The 19,387-nt window shown below is 41.2% G+C and overlaps 2 protein-coding genes across 3 annotated transcripts in view; one reads left to right on the top strand and one right to left on the bottom strand.

Moving 5' to 3' along the window:
- The first annotated feature begins 62 nt into the window (after window positions 1-62).
- RWDD2A (RWD domain containing 2A) lies at window positions 63-5,549 on the top strand. Its single transcript, XM_046004226.1, has 3 exons — window positions 63-139; window positions 1,028-1,361; window positions 2,367-5,549. Exons 2-3 carry the CDS (start codon window positions 1,161-1,163, stop codon window positions 3,042-3,044), a joined length of 879 nt encoding a protein of 292 aa, XP_045860182.1. The 5' UTR covers window positions 63-139; window positions 1,028-1,160; the 3' UTR covers window positions 3,045-5,549.
- A 4,884-nt stretch (window positions 5,550-10,433) lies between these two features.
- Window positions 10,434-19,387, bottom strand: part of ME1 (malic enzyme 1) — a 199,469-nt gene continuing 190,515 nt past the window's right edge. For both annotated transcript variants that reach the window (XM_046006618.1, XM_046006619.1), the window contains 2 exons: window positions 15,842-15,940; window positions 10,434-12,029 (listed from right to left, as the gene is read on the bottom strand). In XM_046006618.1, coding sequence (XP_045862574.1) covers window positions 11,859-12,029; window positions 15,842-15,940 — 270 coding nt within the window. In that variant the 3' untranslated portion in view covers window positions 10,434-11,858. The remainder of the gene's footprint in view (window positions 12,030-15,841; window positions 15,941-19,387) is intronic.

The following is a 19,387-nucleotide window of genomic DNA, read 5'->3' as shown; positions in this document are numbered from 1 at the left end:
CCCTCAGCCAATCACGGCCGGGGAGGATCCGCCGGCCCCGCCTCTCCTCGTTGCGGATCATGCGCAGCTCGCGCCTGCGGAACTGCGGATCCCGGGTCTGACAGGGCTTGGGGCTGTTTCCATTGAATGACCGGGAAGGGTGAGGCCCCCGCGGTGGCCCAGGGGTTGGGGCCGAGGGTCGTGGGCCATCAGAGCACTGCGACGGCAAAAACGCAGCTCCCGCACCCAAATTTGGGTCTCAGAGGGTGGCAGTCTTGCGTTCCTGGGAAGCCAGGGTTCCCAGTGGTCGCAGGTGGGGGGTACCAACCCTGATTTGGGGCATCTGACAAGGTAGCCTCGGGCATTTCCCCTTTTCCCGCATCCTCATCTAGATCTTCGAGGTTCATCTCCCCAAACTGACTCCCGGAGCCTTCTCGAGCCGTGCCCCCACTCCATCTCCCCGCACCAGCTCACACTATTGTTTTATTAATGTACCTGTAAGATTCCCCCTTAGCCTGGGCCCCTCGGGACAGAGGCCAAATGGACCCAAGTCGTCCGCAGCTATCAAGATGCCGCCATCCCGGGGTGATGTGGCTCCTGGAGAGTCGTAAAGCCCCCCTCGGAAGGGGTCCTTGGCGCTGGGGCCGAGGGAGCCGCAACTGGCATTGGGGGCCGCGGGGCCCTCAAGACCGCGGAATCTAGGGATGCGACCACAGCCTCGCCAGACTGCGGGCCTCCCTCGCCACAGGGCACAGCTCAGCCCAAGCCGGAGATCCTATTGGGATTCGCAAGCTGGGCTCCTTGCCTCTCCCAGAAATCAGGCTTGCAGAGTATCTGCAGGTGTTTGCGAACCACCTGCAACGGAATAATTTGGAACACCTGTTGAAACTCCAGATTCCCGGATTTGAAGGGGGGTGGGGGTGGGGAGGTAACGGACTGGGAATCTGAATTTTAACGAGGTGTCTTAAGGGACGTTGTGCATACTAGATTTGGGGGTTGAGAGATAAAGCGAAGAAAGAGTGTAAGTGTCCCCTGTTTTTGCCCTTAGCTGTCGATGCATAGCGTTCCTGCAAAACTGCGGAACAGAAAAGGACCTTCGGGAAATTTCTCTGGACACCGCTGAAATTAACAAACCTAGTGGCCCTTTCCAGTTTTTCCTGGCAAGTGGATTTCGAGGCAACATGTCTGCTTCAATGAAAGAATGCCTGCAGCTTCAGCTGCTAGAGATGGAAATGCTGTTTTCTATGTTTCCTAACCAAGGAGAAGTAAAACTTGAAGATGTAAATGTCCTGACGAATATAAAGCGATATTTGGAAGGCACAAGGGAGGCGCTGCCGCCCAAAATCGAATTTGTGATTACCCTCCAGATTGAGGAGCCCAAGGTAAGTACTCTGCATTGTTTTCATTGTTGCCAGGTGTCTGGTTTTTTAGTGGAAACACTTAGAACATGAGATTTCTGTCCAAGAAGCAAATAGAGAATATTCCAAATTTGTATATCCTTTATTTGTTTGAAAGTGAAATATGTAAAACATGGGATGCCCTTGTAAATTGTCTTCAATAAATATCTTGAATTTTACATAAATATGCACATCTTTTTAACATATATGTGGTGTTTTTATTAAAAACGTCTGGCAGTCTCATACTACCATTACTATTCTGTTCACTCACGTTTTTTACGATTCCAACTGTTGTAGTACGTATTGTCTTGTACATGTATCATGATTTTTACAAAGCTAAATATTGCCTTTAGCAAAACTGACTTGTAAGGAGTGGATGAATGTTTCTTTGGTGACACCATGACACAAAGCAAATACAGACATGAAATCTAAATACTTAAAGTGAATTCACCTTCATCTTCTGATCCATTGTCTCTAGCAATATGAGCATAGCATAGGTAACAAGTGGACTAGGCTTTTGGGAACCCCTCCTCTAGTGATTTCTTACTCACCTTTCAGCTGTCATTCCGTCAAAGAAGATCTCCTGGTTCCTAAACTGATTTCTGTCTCACCAGTCACACATTTCATCGGATGCCTGTGCTTCTCACCATTGAAATTAAGTACTTGCGATGTGTAAACATTAGTTTAATGTCTTTCTCCTTCACTAGGCTCTAGTCTTCAGGAAGAGCAGAAATTGTGTTGCATCTAGTTTCTTCACTTCATCCTAGCATGGGGTCCCTGACACATGATGGGCGTTCAGTAAACACTGGAATGCGTGAATGCATAAATGGAAGAAATAGTGTATGTGATGTTCTCAGTACAGTCTCTGGCCCATAGCTGACACTTAGTAGTAGCGATAACTGTTATGTTTATCAAAATCATGCCGTTGCCACTGATAAACTAGCTTAGTTGATTTTCTCGTTCTTAAATCTATTTGATTTTCATTTTAAGGCGAAAATTGATTTGCAAGTAACCATGCCTCACGGCTACCCCTATGCAGCGTTGCAGCTATTCGGACGGTCGTCTGAGCTTGACCGACAACAGCAACTCCTTCTCAACAAGGGTCTCACTTCCTATATAGGGACTTTTGATCCAGGTGAGCTCTGTGTATGTGCGGCAATCCAGTGGTTGCAAGACAATAGTGCCTCCTATTTTCTGAACAGAAAGCTTGTTTTTGAACCATCTACACAAGCAAAGCCAGTCAAGAACACATTCCTCCGAATGTGGATCTACAGTCACCATATATATCAGCAGGACCTAAGAAAAAAGATTTTGGATGTTGGAAAAAGGTTAGATGTGACTGGATTTTGCATGACAGGAAAGCCAGGTATAATCTGTGTGGAGGGCTTCAAAGAGCACTGTGAGGAGTTCTGGCACACAATTAGGTACCCCAACTGGAAACACATTTCCTGTAAGCATGCTGAAAGTGTCGAAACCGAAGGAAATGGAGAGGATCTGCGCCTTTTCCATTCTTTCGAAGAATTGCTCCTTGAGGCCCATGGCGACTATGGATTAAGGAACGACTATCACATGAACCTGGGCCAGTTCTTAGAATTTCTCAAAAAACACAAAAGTGAGCATGTGTTCCAGATATTATTTGGTATTGAAAGTAAAAGTTCAGACGCCTAGGAAGCTAGTAAGAGGCCTGTGCTTATAATTTCTCTAAGTCGGTATTTCTGTGAGATCAAAATAAAAGGGCCAGTGGCTGTTTGGCATCCTCTGTGAGACACCTAGCCCCAGAATTTTTACCTGGTAATGAAACACAAAGGCCTTTTAACTTTATAAGAGTGCAATTGTGATGTTATCTCTATGTTCTTGTGTTAACTGAAAACTAATTGTAAATTAATAAAAACAGCCAATTTAACCAGCGAAACTGACTTGATTAAAGAGGCGTCCAAAGCCCATAATTAATATTGATAGTCAAACTGCAGCTCTGAACTCATACATAATATTCCTCTCTCATGCCATCAGCACGTGATGACGCAGCACATTTTCTTTCATTATTGGGGAATGGATTCTAAGTCAAGTTTAAAGTGAGAAGAGCACATCTTGACTACATTCCTTGCTTGAAGTTAAACCCTCTGTTTATAGTTTTTTCTTTTAGTAAAACTCGATCCTGACTATGGTGGCAGAGAAATCAGAGCAGCGAAGTCTCAAGAGTAATGGAGATGACACGTAGTGCTCTGTGTTCTCTGCTGGGCTATTTTCACTAGCTGATTCATGATATTAAGGATAAGGATACCAATGGTCTTAATTCTTATACACACAAAAAAGATGTGGTTTCATGCCTACAAAGCATTCCCCGAGTACTACCTACTGGCAGCCTTTGTGTGTGCACCAGGACATATTGTTTGTGGACAGGAGTGTTGAGGAGGACCACAGTGGCAGGCTCTGCTCCATCACCTTGGGGGGGGGAAATCAAGCTGTGCATTTCAGTGAGAAGTCACTGCCATCTCCCCTGAAAATATCTGGCTTCACCAGCCTTTGTCAAAAGTGAGTTTATTTTGATGACAGGGACTCCTGTTTAACTAGCACCTGCCACACCTTCTTTTCATTGCTAAGTATTCACCCTCCCCAGGAATTTCTGGGAGTTCTACCTGTGTTAAGAGATGTCCTGAGCTGACCCTGCAACTTTCTCTGGTTTCCGTGGTCTCTTTAGCCACTGCTGCCCTCTCTCTGGAAGCATTTCATTCTCCACCTACTGTCAGGCACCCCACTGATGCGCTGGTCCCCTCAGGATGCCGAAAATGATGTTGAGGGTTAGTAACTCGAAGGGGAATGAGTGCCTCACTCCCTAGATCATGATACATTCTCTTAGACGCCAGACATTGCTGCATGTGCCGGGGAGCTTACAGAATTTTTGTTGAAATGGCACATTCTGTGTCTAGGAGGCAGACACATGTCCTTGAGCTAGGGCAAGGATATAATGCAACAGCAGACCCTGCAGTAAGCTGACTGCCTTGACCTTGAGGCCTTGGAACTGGGTCTACTCTGTCCTGCCCACACTATTAGCTCAGAATGTGTTTCTTTCCAGGGCACAACTCAGACCTTTAAACCAAGGCTCTCATCATGGGCCTGCCCTGCCAGATGATCCAGTTTGCCCATTCATGTCTTAATCCAGCCTTGGATGTGGATCGGGCCCAAGCCAAGGACCTTATACTTTACCTTTATCAATATACAAAGGGAAGAAGTAGGACTTACATTGCCAAAGACTCATTTCTCAGTCTTTGTCAGGGCTGAAAACAAGATAGTCTAGGAGCCAGTATCCTGCATATTCTCCCCAAGACCATCAGTAAGTAACATTCACAAATTTTAGGCCCTAATCAGATGTGACTCAATTTTCTTTCCATATTAGGAGTCATCCACCTAATAATGTGCCTACCCCTCTCATAGAGGATTTTTTTTTCTATGATTAAATAGCAGAAGTTGTGATGGAAAGAAGAAGAAGCTGAAAGAAGTATAATATAGAATTTAAAAATTATTTGCTTAATTCACTAAATTAAAGGAATAACTTATTTTATGAACTCTTTACTGCTTCTGTAGCTATTTCTGGTGGTAATTTTTAAGGACCCATTTTTACATGCTTGGTATTACCATGCAGTAATATTTTTTTGTATCAGAAACACTAATAGTAGACATTAATTATGGGAGAAGTATAGGTTTTATAGAAAAACATATGCATATATTATAATTCAAAGCTTAGCTTTGTGTGTACAGTAGACTGCTAGTTTTCTTTGCCCAAACTGAGGGGCACAGGCAACCCTCCTCCACACACACAAACACACACACACACACACACACACACACACACTTACTCCGAGGAACTGTATGGTTTGGGAGAAGTAACTAAAATCAAATTACCCTCTGGCAGCCTTCTAGAGAGATGGTTTTGAGCTCTTGCCGCTTAAACCCATAGTGCTGTCCTCATTTCCGGCCTACTGAATGTTCAGTTGCTCAACACTTCTTCTGAGGTACCCAACATCTGCCTTTTTTTTCCTGGAAAGTCAAATGTCAATCTGAATCACTTGGAATTTAAGAATCATGATATTGTATACATTATATTTTTAAACGGTTATTTGGAAAGTATGCTCTTTATAAATATTGCAGTGTCTTTTTAAAACTTAACTGATTAAATCAGCCTTTCTTCATCTATGTTCTCTGCTTCTCATTCCTTACTGGTCTATTATGTGTTAGGCTAAAGGCTAAGGATACTTGCATAGTGGATTAAGGAGTGGGCCAAATGAGTTGACGGACATAATACAAGAACCTCTAAAACATCCCTATACTAAATCAGAAGTACGTTGCCTGTGAATTTGAGTTTCCATATATGACTGTTTAACATGCCAACCATTCCTTCCGAGAACTTGGGAAGGCCTGAGGGAGCCTACCTGAGGTCTTCACAGAACCTTTTTGAACAGAACAGTTTTCTTTCATTTGCTTTTATCTTACATAGCCCAGTAGTAAGTTGAAAGAACAGGTATTTTCTGAAGATGACATGCTTTGTTCCAAAATCCTTGTTTTATACAGAATCCTGATTTGCCTCAAAACTCTGAGCCCATTGAGTCTCCCTCATAAGGTCTACATGGTAGAACTACTTTCCCTGCAGCCGGGGCCAGCTAGAGCAGCCTTTTTCTGAGCCCAGTTAAAGCTAGAAGCATTTGGATCAACCCATAAATCAGTCTGAGGAGTGGACACATTTCAAAGAAGCCCAGCAAACGTTGAAGGACCTCCTTGGTCATAGGGGGAACAAAGTCCATAATCAGTTATTCCCCATGGAGGTAACATCCTAACACGCAGCAGACATTCAGTCTCCACATGCTTGGCTGAGGTGGCAGACTCTTGTACTTTCATGAGATCTTAGCCAGGAATTCAGTAAATCCAATGGCCTGTGCTCTACCTCCTATGAATGTTTCATCAATTTGTCAGACCAGCATGATGCCCTGTCTAGCAGTGAAATGATCAAGGTTTGGTGTCAAGAATTAAATTCTGGCACAGGACCAGAGAGTTAATGGAACATTGAAAAAAGGCAATCTATAATGTTTATTGGTAGCACAAACTGCTTCAGTGGCCCACTACTTAATGGAATATAGTAAAAACAAGAAAGCATTGGCCTAATCAGTAGCTACAAGAAAGAGAACTTGTCTGTCAGCTGCAGTTGGAACCACCATCTAAGTTAATGTGATCCAAAGATCATATTGAGTTAAGACGTGCTAAAAATCACACCCCTGTTTCTCTTAAAGATTTTGATGATGAGACTTACCGCTGCAAATCACGGGTGATTCCAGCTGGAATAACCCTTTCTGTGTGTGTGATTAGGGATCCAATGTGGTGATAGATGATGAAGAAATTAATCTTCACTGAGAACTCTTCACTGAGCAAATGACTAGACAATGGATTTGCTTAGTCCTAAGCATACACTTAGTTCCATAGACCACAATAATTTCTAAGGCCCTAGAAATTTGCATTTGTTCAGAGCTCTGTTTCCAGGTGATTTCCAAAAGGACTAGTGGTTTCCTTTCTGCGATGCATTGTTATTCTAGTAAATGAACCTCAAAGGAAGATTTTGGATATTACAGAGTTCATCACCTTAGGGGTCTTTCATTCATATCTATGCATGGCAATTTGCTGAAGCCTTGACACTCTATATTGGGGGCGCTAGTCAGGTTTTTCTGCTGCTGTTGTTATACATATCAAGTAAGGCCTACATCGGGTTGCCCATCAATTTGGTCCTAAACCCAGCTGATATTTAGCTGATATACACTGGTATGGCTGTATCAGTTGTATACTGTATGCCAGTATACACTGGCACTCATTTTTCTTAGTCAGTATCTGTCCTAGTTGTTAAATTTTGCAACATCATTTCAGGCTATAAGGCCCAGTGATTTACTGGCCACCACCAAAGATTTCTGTAGGCCAAACTATGCTGATTACAGTGGACCAGCTTCCTATTATAACTGTTTCCATTGTGTCTCCATTTGTTAATTGCTGCAAAGCACTGCTATTCAGCCTCTATCAACCCTAAGATTCTGATGTTTCCATTAAAATAGGGAGCCCGGGGTACCTGGGTGGCTCAGTGGGTTAAAGCCTCTGCCTTTGGCTCAGGTCATGATCTCAGGGTTGGGATTGAGCCCCACATTGGGCTCTCTGCTCAGCAGGGAACCTGCTCCCCTCACCCCCGCCTGCCTCTCTGCCTGTGATCTGCCTGTCAATTAAATAAATAAAATCTTTAAAAAATAAAATAAAATAGGGACTCTGCAACATTATTTTTAATATTTTTAATAGCTAATATATGGAAACAACCTACATGTCTAATAGCAGATGAATGAATAAAGAAAATGTAATTTTGTGTGTATATATATATGTGTATATATAAATAGTTCTGTCATACAAAAGTAAAATCTTGCCATTTGTGACAACATGGGTGGACCTTATGGGCATTACGCTAAGTGAAATAAGTCAGAGAAAGACACTGTGTGATCACTCTTAGATGTAGAATCTAAAGAAATAAATGGGGATGTTATGTACAGTGTGGTGACTATAGTTAATGCTGTATTGCATAAAAGTTGCTGAGAATAAATCTTAACAGTTCTCATCACAAGAAAAAAATTTTGGTGATGGATGTTAACTGGTGGTGATCATTTTGCATTTATATACACAAATATCTAATCATGTTGTATATGTGAAACTAACATAATGAAACCCCAATTTTTTAAGAAAATGCTTTTCATGGATGCTGCTCCTCCCATCACCGTTGTATTTCTCAAGTCTTTAGTGAAAAGAGGGTCAGTGACAGGTCTTCTTGGGAGACTTTAGATCACCAGGATTAAAATGGTTTGATCACACATGACAAACATGGAGTGTGACAAATGTTGGAGTGGTCCAACATTCCTATCACTGTAATCTTTGAATTTCTTTATAGTATTTCAAGGAACGCTTGCATTCTCAATTTCATTTAATGTGGGCCACTATTAAGTCTACCTTTCAGTCAACTAATTGAACCAACAAGTAGAATGACTTAGCAGCTCAAGGCAACACACGGAATCCAGAATCTGTGGCAAGTGCACCCCTATCAATTCTATCCAATCCAAAATTACACTTCTCCTTTCTCAGTACATTTTCAGCATCTCATACATTTTCCCTCAGGTTTTGCCAATATAAATTTAAAAAGTCAAGAATTCTTTTGGTGGGATTCCTTTTCTAACTATATCCACCACAGCTCCTCTATGGAATCTGATATTTAGTGTGTGGAGGTAATGAAGAATAATGTGGGAAGAGTGGGAGGTAAACTGAGGGAGCGGAATACAGGATTTCCAAGCAAGGCAGTTAACAACCTCCATAGACAGGAAGAGCGCCCACTTTGATTAGCAAGAGAGGACATGTCCATTCTTCCAGTTTGCTAAGGGGGTGAGAGGTTTCCTGGGATACAGGACTTCCACTATTCAAACCTGGGTTATTGTTTATACTAGCTTAGACGTGGTATCACACGTCTTCTAAATCCCCCTACCCATAAATCCCCATTCCAAGTCAAGGTCCTACTGTTTCTGATCAATATTATTAAACACAAGACCTGGTGAAAGCTGTGAGTGCAATTCCTGGCGGAATCTGGCAACCAGGAGGATCAAGAATGACCTTGTTATCAGTTATTTCAGCCTTACAGCTAGCAAGATAGAAAATATTCTTTTGGTAAAAACATAGGCAATTTCTAGTTCTTATACTATGCTTGAACTGAGGCTATAAACCTTTGAGCCTGTATTATCTCTTTCGTAATGAACCTGTCTCTGTAGAAGCAACCACCCCTTCCCACAGTCCTGGATTTCTTCCCCCTTTACAACATTGTTTGATGGTAGCAGCCATTTGCCAGCCCTAACCTTCCCATCCTCGGATAATGCATTCCATCCATTTTTTGCTTCATGTTTGTTTTTGAGTTCCCAAAGATATTTTGCTACATTAATTTTTATTAACTTTATATTTTTACTATTTATATTTAGTTCTTTAACCTATCTGAAGTGTCCCTTTTTATATGATGTAAGGTAGTTTTAATTTCTCTATAGAGAAGGCCAGTCTTCCCAGTTCTTTTACAAAACAACCTATATTCCTTTTATCTGTTGATTTTTGTGCTACCTTTGTAATTCACATAATCAAGGGGTCTGTGAGCTTCATGACTTTGATGTATATGAAAATATCTGGATTTTGGAGGTTAGTATAAGGTAATGTAAAATATTGCATTCATATTTTAATATCAATTATGTATTGAAATGATATCCTGGAGGTGTCTGTACATAAAATGATTAACATGGATTCCACCTGCTGCTTCTTTTTTTTTTTTTTTAAAGATTTCATTTATTTGTCAGAGAGCGAGAGAGCAAGCACAGGCAGACAGAGTGGCAGGCAGAGGCAGAGGGAGAAGCAGGCTCCCTGCTGAGCAAGGAGCCCGATGCGGGACTCGATCCCAGGACGCTGGGATCATGACCTGAGCCGAAGGCAGCCGCTTAACCAACTGAGCCACCCAGGCATCCCCACCTGCTGCTTCTTTTTATAAGCCACTAGAAATTATACAAGTAGCTCACTTCCTTTTTCTGTTGGGCAATGCTACTCTACACTGCACTCTAGTGAAGACAGAGTAGACTATAATGCAGGATTAAACATGGATTTAGAGCCCACCTCCTTCACTTATTAGCTCTGTGGACTTGGTAGGTTCCTTCAAATACCTGCTTTGTATGGAACTTGTAGGGACTACGGGAAATAGAATACAGTAAATACAGCAAATACAGTAAATCCATACAGAAGACTTGAAACCTGGTAAGTAATCATCCAATGCTTATTTCATTATCTTTCTCTGAGGATAAGAAAGTAGTTCATTTATCACAGTATACAGCAAGTATAACACATGCATTAAATGAAGGTCATGCTGAAATTTGTTTTTGAATAGTTTTAAAATGTATACCCTGTCACATGACTGCTGAGACACAGCATTATCATTTTAAAATATAACAATATTTTAAGGGAAAAAGACAATCATAATTTTATTCATTCACTTTTTCTATGCTTTAATCAATCTTTTGCATAGGTAATACATTTAGTTACAGCTACAAGACAACATGAAACAGACAAGAAATCAGCATTCTGGATCTTTTCAAAGTAACTATATTGAGGAAACTCTTCACTAAATGTTACTTTCAGAAATACTCCCACCCCTTCTATTCACACCTAAAATAATCTGCGTAACCATCAACCTTCAAGAAATCATTTTATACTATAGTTTTTCCTTGAATATCATCTTATACTTTTTAAAAGCTTTACTTCAAACACAAAATCCTTCAAATAATTCTACAAATAAATAGCAAATGTTATTGCACCTGAGCTTACGGATTTAAAATTGTTTCCATTTGTTTAATATTAATTTCTGGGCTATAACTACTGATGGTAATTAGAATATCTCAATACCTGATGCCAAGATAATTTCTGATGTTGGGGAACTGGTTACAAAATTTCCTCCAAACTCAGAGTGAGCGCCTCATTACCTGAGCTAATCAAGGAAACACGAGGGCAGGTCACTCATGTGGGAACCCAGCTTGTCTGGGAACCATGCTCTCACTCCTGACTCTGGAATTCTCTGCCCTAAGAGGTCGGCTCAGGCAGCCCTTTCTCAAGGAGATTATCTGCTCCCACTTCTCAGCTCTTCCCACGGCTATGCTGAACTGAGAATACCAACCTCAGGACAGGAACCACTATCTGCAAGTGCCTGGCAGCAATAGTGCAGGGGACAGGATTCAGTCAGCAGCAGAAGAAAGGTGCTTTCAGAAGGGATATCTGACTGCGGACCAAGGTGACAAGAATATGTAACAATGGAGCAAGAATATTAAAATCTAAGGCTGCACAAGGCATTGTAAACAACAGTGATCTGTCTTCGAAATGTTGGAGTTCAGTTGAGCTAAAAGAACTACTGTAATCTAGGATTGGAATAAAAATACCTGAGAAGTTATTTTTCTCTAGGCAACAAAGTAAGTGCTGTTTCTGTTTTTAGCAAAAGTTCACCTATGCCTAAATTCATTTGTCTTTATAAAAAAAAAAAAGTAGATTTTTAACAAAACAGTCAACAAAAGAACTATGGATTTTAATGTTGAGTATATCAATTTATTACTATTTTGCTCTTTCCATTAGTTCCCTATATAAAATGGTGTGTTTCTCAGTAGTAGGTACAATAGTTTTTAAAGAGAACTTGGGCAAAATAATTAAGAGAGAAACCATAAATAACAAGAAAGTAAATGAAGCAAAATTATCTAGTGTGATGTTTACCCTAAAGTCTATTAATATCCTTCCATGAACTTTTATTGTTAAAGTAAAATTCTTAGTCTAATGAGTTATTACAAAAGATCCCAATCTTTAAAAATTATGAAAGACTTTAAGATCTCATTAACAGAATTAGAAATGTCAGTTATTATGCTACTGGTCAAGTTTGGTCTGTATTTTCTGGGCCTCTTTAGGCCAAGAATAACAATCAGGTAGAATCTGGTCATAATCAGTATTATACATCTGAGAGCAGACAAAGTCTTCCTTGTTTGGGGGTTCAGGATAAACTGTGGCTGTCTTTTCTTGGTAAGCATCTTTCACAATCTAGGAATAAAAAAAGAATATTAATTACCTTAATGAACAGAGTCGATGGTGAGCACATGTCAGTTTTTATCTGTTTCAAAAAATTAATTCATGTCTGTTTAAAAAAATAAGTTAGAGTATAATAAAAGCACACATACACAAAGAAGGTCTAAAATGAAAATGCAATTGTAAGTCATACAGCAGGAGGAGAATATGATATAAACAATGGAAAGTGAACACAGAAGAGATGTATCAAATGTGATCATAACAGGTCTTCACAGATAACTGAGCGGTAAAAGTCTCGACAGGACTTGAATGATAATTAACTTGAACTAAAGGTATTTGTTCCTGCTTAGTTTGAACTCAACGTGCAGTTTCAATAATCCCTAGGCTGAACACAGCCTCCTACAAAATGTCCTTATTCATCCCTGCTCACCTAAGCAGCTGGACTCTGCGGTCAGTTTCAATGCTCCTCGCCAGGATCACAGAATCTTTCCCTGTCCTGCTGTCACACTCTCCATTCTGCTCCTGGGGCTGGGGAACCCTCAGTGCTGGCTTTCTTCCTTCATGGCGGCACTATAGGGTGCCATATTTTTCCTAACCCTACCTGGGTCCATGTGGTCACAGATTATGCCTTTGTCCCTTTCTTTAACAAAAACCCTTTCTCTCCTAGTTCCCACAAGGCAATTTCAAACCTTCCTCTGTCAAATCTGCATTTGACTGTTACCACTGGAATGAGAACACTCCAGCTAATCAGAGAAAACAATCTCTATTTCCCCTTGGAACAACTCAAACTATGTCTTCTGTATCTTTAAACCTGTGCTCTCCCTTTCTTTGAAAAGAATGGATTCTCCTTGTTGTCAAAATTAATCACTCTATACGTGTCTTTAATTCACCCCAGTTGTTAAAAAAAAAAAAAAAAAGCAATCCCTGGGAGCTATTTGTATAATAGAGTTATTTGGATAAGTCTGATTTTGAAGATTATTGGAATGATTAAGTATCTCTTCTCAATGCAAAATTATGCATTTGTGAAAAATTATGGTTACAAAGACTGTGCCATATTATGGAGAAATGTTTGTGAAAAACATGAAATAGATGTATACACCATGATTAGGACGACATTAGCAAAGAAAGTCACGCAAAAGAAAAAAGATCTGAGGTGAATACAAACAATAAAATGGCTTACATTAGAAAAATAGACTATTGGGTAGTTTCTTCTCTTTTTCCCAAAGTATCTATAGTGTGTTGTTATTACTTTTCAACAGCCTTTTTGAGGTATAATTCACTGACAACAAAATTCAAACATTTTAAGTGCACAGTTAAATTATTTTTGTAAATGGGCAGAGTTGTGCAACTGTTACCACACCCAGCTTCCAAACATCTCCATTACCCCAGGGGCCTCTGGTGCTTTTTGCAATGGCTGCATTGCGTTTAGGATGAAACGCATTGTTGCATTCCTGACATAGACTGTGTTCCTCCTCTTTCTGCTCCCAGGACACACAGTATCAAGGATCCCCTCTCTCAGTGAGGTCTTCACTCTCTCCTTGTCAATGCCAGACTCTGCAAGAGCAGCTTGGATTCTCCTGTTTTCCTCATTCTCCCCAGACTTCTTCTGTGCTACTGAAATCGCTTTTGTAAAAGGTTCTGGTAACTTGGTACGCACTAAAATTTCACCAGGGTTTCTCACTACCACAGCTGTGTCTATCGTGATTTCCACTCCCATCGTGACACTGTGTCTTATCTAATTTCTGACACACTGCTTCGTTCTGAGTCTGTTAAAATCCCGACTTCTCATCACTGACTTCTTGCCTCCGTCTTCTGGACAGAGTGACAAACCATGTTCTATTCTTGATTCTTGCCTGTCTATACTTGCTCTCTTGGTCACCCCAGCCACTCCCGGCCCTTCCCCCATAACCAAATGGAAATAACTGCCCACACCTTTATATCTATTGTCTCTTTAAGCTTCAGTCATTTCCATCAACTTGCTGGAATTGTGGGGATTGTATACGAATGTGACCTGAAACCTCAAGCCTGTGGTCCCCTTAGCCCATCTTCCTCCTTCGACTTGATTCTTTGTCCCGACTTCCCAGTTTCTGTCTCTGCACTCTGCATTTTTCCCATTATTCTAGGTATAATATCTGAGTCTTTCTGAACTCCCCCTGAGGCTCAGAAAAGGTTGCTTTTGTACTTTCTCCTCCAATCATAAGCTAACACCTTCTCATTTATATCTTCAAACTGAACTTAACATGATAATGTGTTGTCGGGGACATTAACAATCCAAAATCCTGGGCGCCTGGGTGGCTCAGTGGGTTAAGCCTCTGCCTTCAGCTCAGGTCATGATCTAGGGTCCTGGGATCGAGTCCCACATTGGGCTCTCTGCTTGGCAGGGAGCCTGCTTCCTCCTCTCTCTCTCTGCCTACTTGTGATTTCTCTCTATCAAATAAATAAATAAATAAAATCTTTTTTAAAAAACCAAAATCCTTAAAAACTAGGAGATATAAAGAGTAGAAAATAGGATACTCTTCATGGATACATAATCAAGCAGATCATCTACAGTTTTTTGAAGTATTATGTGGTTTTTGAAGCATGCTCCCTCATTCAATGAGACAAATAATGGTATGGGAGTCCTAAATATGGTATTGCTTTGATAAATTTGCTAATGGTTTTGATTTTCAACCAAAAGCAATTTTGCCCCTGAGGTGACACCTGGCAATGTCTGGAGACATTTTTGGTTGTCACAACAGGGCAGACGCTGCTGGCATCTAGTGGGTAGAGGCCAGATGTGCTAAACATTCCATAACATCCAGGATAACCCCCACAACAGAGTCATCCAGCCAATATGTGCATAGTGCTGAGGTTGAGAAACCCTAGTTTAATTACAAAACATACAACCATAAACATTACGGGCTGACCTCTGCCACCCAAAATTCATCTTTACTAATCCCCAGTGATTCTCTTTGGAGACAGAGTCTTTGAAGAGGTAATTAAATTAAACTGAAGCTGGTTGGTGGGCCCGGACCCAAACTGAGTAGTGATCTTACAGGAAGGGAAGTCTCTCATACCAAGAGAACCAGGGATGTTTGTAAACAAAGAAAAGGCTGTGAGGAGGCAGTCAACTATAAGCCAAGAAAAGAGCCCTCCAAGAAAATCCAGCCTCCAATCCCCAATCCTAGATTTCTAGCCCTCAAACTGTTGTTGGAGCCATTGGGTCTGTGGCTTTTGTTATGGCAACCCTAGCAGGTTAACACATTTATGCTGCAAAGAAAAAGTCAATTTCTTACTCATCTTAAAGAAAATTTCTCTGAGTTTCGGTACTTCTTGGCTAATTGTTCCAACAGCTCATCTGTCAGCCCAATGGCTTTGTTTGCCCTCATTGTTTTGCGTCCCCGCCCGACCCTGCCCTGCCCAGTATTATCAGTTGTGATCTTGAAGATGCTATATGTCAAGGCAACATCAACAAGACAGGGGATTCGGGGTCTAAATATCACTCTACCACATCTGCAGTATTTTGGACACTACTGCAAATGTGATAAGGGAAACAATAAGTAGAAAAAAAAAGATGAAGTGGGGAAACCTAACTGAAATGAAACCCTACTAACTTATTTAGATTATGGAAGAGAAAAGGAATGATAGGGCAATTAATGATTCAGCCCAATTTGTCAATTCCTAGGGATGAAGTAGTTACTAAGCTCTGCTGAAGCACTGTGTCTCATTTCTCTGACTTCTGGCGAAATAAGCTGATACAAATGTAAATCTCAAGGAAGGACCTAAAAATGCATATTTAGCAACAGAAGGAAGGAAAAATAATGAGACCTGAACAAGAGTGGTTTTACCTTTGCTGCGATTTTCAGAGAAACATCTCTAATGGTGTTCAAAGGAGGATAAAGCCGGCCTTCTTCCAAGTGTTTATCTGATACTTCCTGGGCTATAACCTTTCAAAAAAAGAAAGACAACACATGTTTTACTTAAGTGTAAGTGAATGAATGGTCACATGTGGTGATGTATAGATGTGGGACACATTAATGTGATCACCTAATTTCATCTCTCCCTTTGTCGGGAAAAGTGACTCCAGAGACACTCAGGGATTGGTGGGATCACATCATTAGTAAAGACGGGAATAGACTCCGCATTGTCTCTTACTCCAGTTCCTCTTCTACTGTGCCATGAAGTGCTGGAAGCTTCTCCTTCTCATATAGTAGAGGAATGGGGGGAGAGGGTCAAGGAAGGCAGAGGAGGATGACAGAAGGGAGGGAAAAGGACCCTGACAGTACAGGAGGGAAGGGGGCCAAGGCTGATCATGCTGCTTCTCCTGGCTCACATATTCCTTTTTTCAAGTTAACTAATTAATTAATTTACTTTTAAATTAATTAATTAACATATAATGTATTCTTGGTTTCAGAGGTAGACTTCAGTGATTCATCAGTCTTAAGTACCGTTCCCAGTGCTCATTACATCATGTGTCCTCCTTAACGTCCACCATCCAGTGACCCCATCCCTCCCCTCCCCTCCAGCAGCCCTCAGTTTGTTGCCTATGATTAAGAGTCTCTTATGGTTTGTCTCGCTCTCTGATTTTGTCTTGTTCTATTTTTCCTCTCTTCCTATACTCTGGCACAAGAGGTAGAGCAGGAGGCTGAGAAAGCCATGTTGGAGTCACACTGCAAGGAGGATTTCAATTTACCCAGATTCTGCATTATCCAAATCACCCAACTGGCCTCAGCATTTGGTATCCCCAGACCCTTCCCTTTTTCTAAATCAAATGGCATATACTTAAACATTTGCTGAGAGAGTAGATCTTGCAGTAAGTGTTCTTATTTCCCTCTCTCAAGCTCTCTTTCTCTCTCTCTCTCACACACACACACACCACACAAAATAATAAAGAGAATAGGGAAGGGCTTTCGGTGGTGATGGATATATTATTTATGGCATACATTTTGGTGATCATTTCACAGGTACATATAATTTATCTCCAAACTTATCAAGTTGTAAATTAAATATGTATTGCTTTTCATAAGTCAATTATACCTCAATAAAATATATTTTTTAATGAGACGGACTGACATTAGATGCCTCCTGATGTGATGCACTGAGAAGGATGCCATTATTAGGCATTTAGTACTCTTAACAAAACCGCATACCTTGAATTCAATCATGAGGAAACAATCAGATAAACCCAAAATGAGGAACATTGTAAAAAACAACTGGCCTGTATGTTCCAAAATGTCAGCACCGTAAAGGAAAGACTGAAAAATTCTTGCAGATTAAAGGATTAGTCTAGAGGCTATAAAGGCCTTTTTTTGTGGATAATTGGCAAAATTTGATTCTGGACTGTGCATTAAATAATAATATTATATTAGTGTTAAAGTTCCTGAATTGAAAGATGGTGCAGAGATCACATTAAAAAAAAAAAATGTCCTGAAATATCTAGGGATAAAGGGGCATAATATTGTAAGTTGCTCTCAAATGGTTCAACAATAAAGTTCTATATGCTAAGTTCTTTGCTAAAGCTTCTGGGGCACAGAGGTAGACTCAGCAACTTTGAAGTTCCCTCCAGCTCTAAATCTTTGATTAGGTATTTCAGTGGACAAGTCTAAACCAGTGGGTCTATTATTTAATAGACCTGAGGATGCAGAGAGGAAGGAGAAAATCTTACTCGTTTGAAACATTTTGAATAATCATACACTTATTTTTCTGTATCTCTTAATCTGTATTAGATTGTTTAGATTAGATTATTTTAATCATGAAATTATTTCTGCTGTTTACTCCATCCGCAAGTATGAAAGACATGAGTGAGCATAACACCAAGAGAGGATAAAAAAGCAGTTTCTGCCTTTGAGAGACTTACAATTTAGTGAGGGAGAAAGAAAATGTTGAGAGAGGAAAGCCTAGGCTAAAGGTGAAATGTGAGTGTTACGAAATCCAGGGGACCACTGGAGGGAGCTTGCGTATGGGACTGAAGGAGAACTAGGAGTGAGACCAACAGGGAAGGGGTGGGCCCTCCAGAAAGAAGATTCAGACGGAAGGCAGAGATCTATGAGCTGGACTCAGTCAGCCCTGTGTGTCCTGATCAGGAGGGAGGGGTCCGTAAAGACAATAAGGATTGGAGCACAGTCAGTCCCAATTAAGGAGTTCTGGTGAAATCCTAGGGATGACTGAGGACTTCTGAGCAAGGATATTTAGGCAGGGGTGTGGGGTGAAGGAGAGTGAGATGAAGTTACTAGTATAACTGTTGTTTGATTAATATAACATCACATATTATGCAAAATATTAAAATGTATAATTATATTAACACAAGTTGATCATAAAGAATTTTATAATAAAGACACTGTTTAATTCATTTATTTCTTGCCTTTGAAACAGGATGTTGAGTAAAACTTTTCCTTTGCCCCAGATTTGGTGATCAGGGCCCCCAATTCCAGCACAAAGAGGATGAAGTATTTGACATTATAATGAAGCCACCAAATCAGTGGGGACTGTCACCTCCCTCAGAACCTAAGAGGGGATGGAATCATCCATGCCATTCCCACAAACACAGCCAGCCCTTCCCAGAGGCCGATATGGGGAGGATCAGGGACAGTCACTTGAACCACGTTTGGCCTAGTGGGTAATGCAGCGGCTTTTCTCCCCTTCTTGCTGCATGCTGCCTCCCCTTGAAGGCTTGAGGTGCCTTCAAGAAGGAGGTATTGGCATTCTGTTCCCTACTCAGCCTGAGCAGTTACAGACATGTGTATATAAGTAGAGGTGAACAGAACAGGGAGGGGGCTTGCTGGGGAGCAGCTTATACCTCTGGATGGCAGGGTGTTTCCAAGGCTGAGTGACCACTGCAGAGGAGACAGGCTGAGAAAGCCAAGGGAGGGGAGGGAGGCTGAGCTGGAGCCCAATCTCTCAGGTCATGCCCCCATGTCCTTTAAACACTTGTATACATGCCCTACGAGAAAGTGAGATGCTGGCCCCTGCCTCAAATGGCCCGATGGCCTAACAAAGTGGAGAGTTAATAAAAGACATGTTTACCGTCTTCCACACCCCTCTTTTCTGTTTCCAATACATTTGAGGAAATAGGCCTTGATGAGAAGGGGGAGAAGATTTTTCAGAGCCTGGCCACACTCTTTCCCCCAAGCCCCTCATGGTGCTGGAATGGAGGGCCAGTAAAAGAGAAGGGGGCCCTCTGCCAGATGCTGCTGCAGGCTTCTAGTACTGGAGAGAGAGGACATGATATCTGAACTGGATACAAATTCTGAACCGGACAGATGTTTGCTCATTGTTCCTTGTTCACTGAGGTATCTTCAGCACCCAGAATAATGCCTAGCACATAGTGGTACTTAATAGTTGTTAAAAGTATGAGTGGACCGAAATAGAACTGAACATTACTGAGATGCCATTAA

This window comes from Meles meles, chromosome 5, assembly GCF_922984935.1.
Source record: "Meles meles chromosome 5, mMelMel3.1 paternal haplotype, whole genome shotgun sequence".
NCBI lineage: Eukaryota > Metazoa > Chordata > Mammalia > Carnivora > Mustelidae > Meles > Meles meles.
The sequence above is the reverse complement of the archived record's forward strand: the minus strand, read 5'-3'. Positions and strand labels throughout refer to the sequence as shown.

What these genes read in the sequence shown, in the direction of transcription:
- RWDD2A (XM_046004226.1), top strand. Translation starts at nt 1,161, where the DNA reads ATGTCTGCTTCAATGAAAGAATGCCTGCAGCTTCAGCTGCTAGAGATG. An exon ending in TCCAGATTGAGGAGCCCAAG is followed by an intron (nt 1,362 to 2,366) that starts GTAAGTACTCTG and finishes TTTCATTTTAAG; the next exon opens with GCGAAAATTGATTTGCAAGT.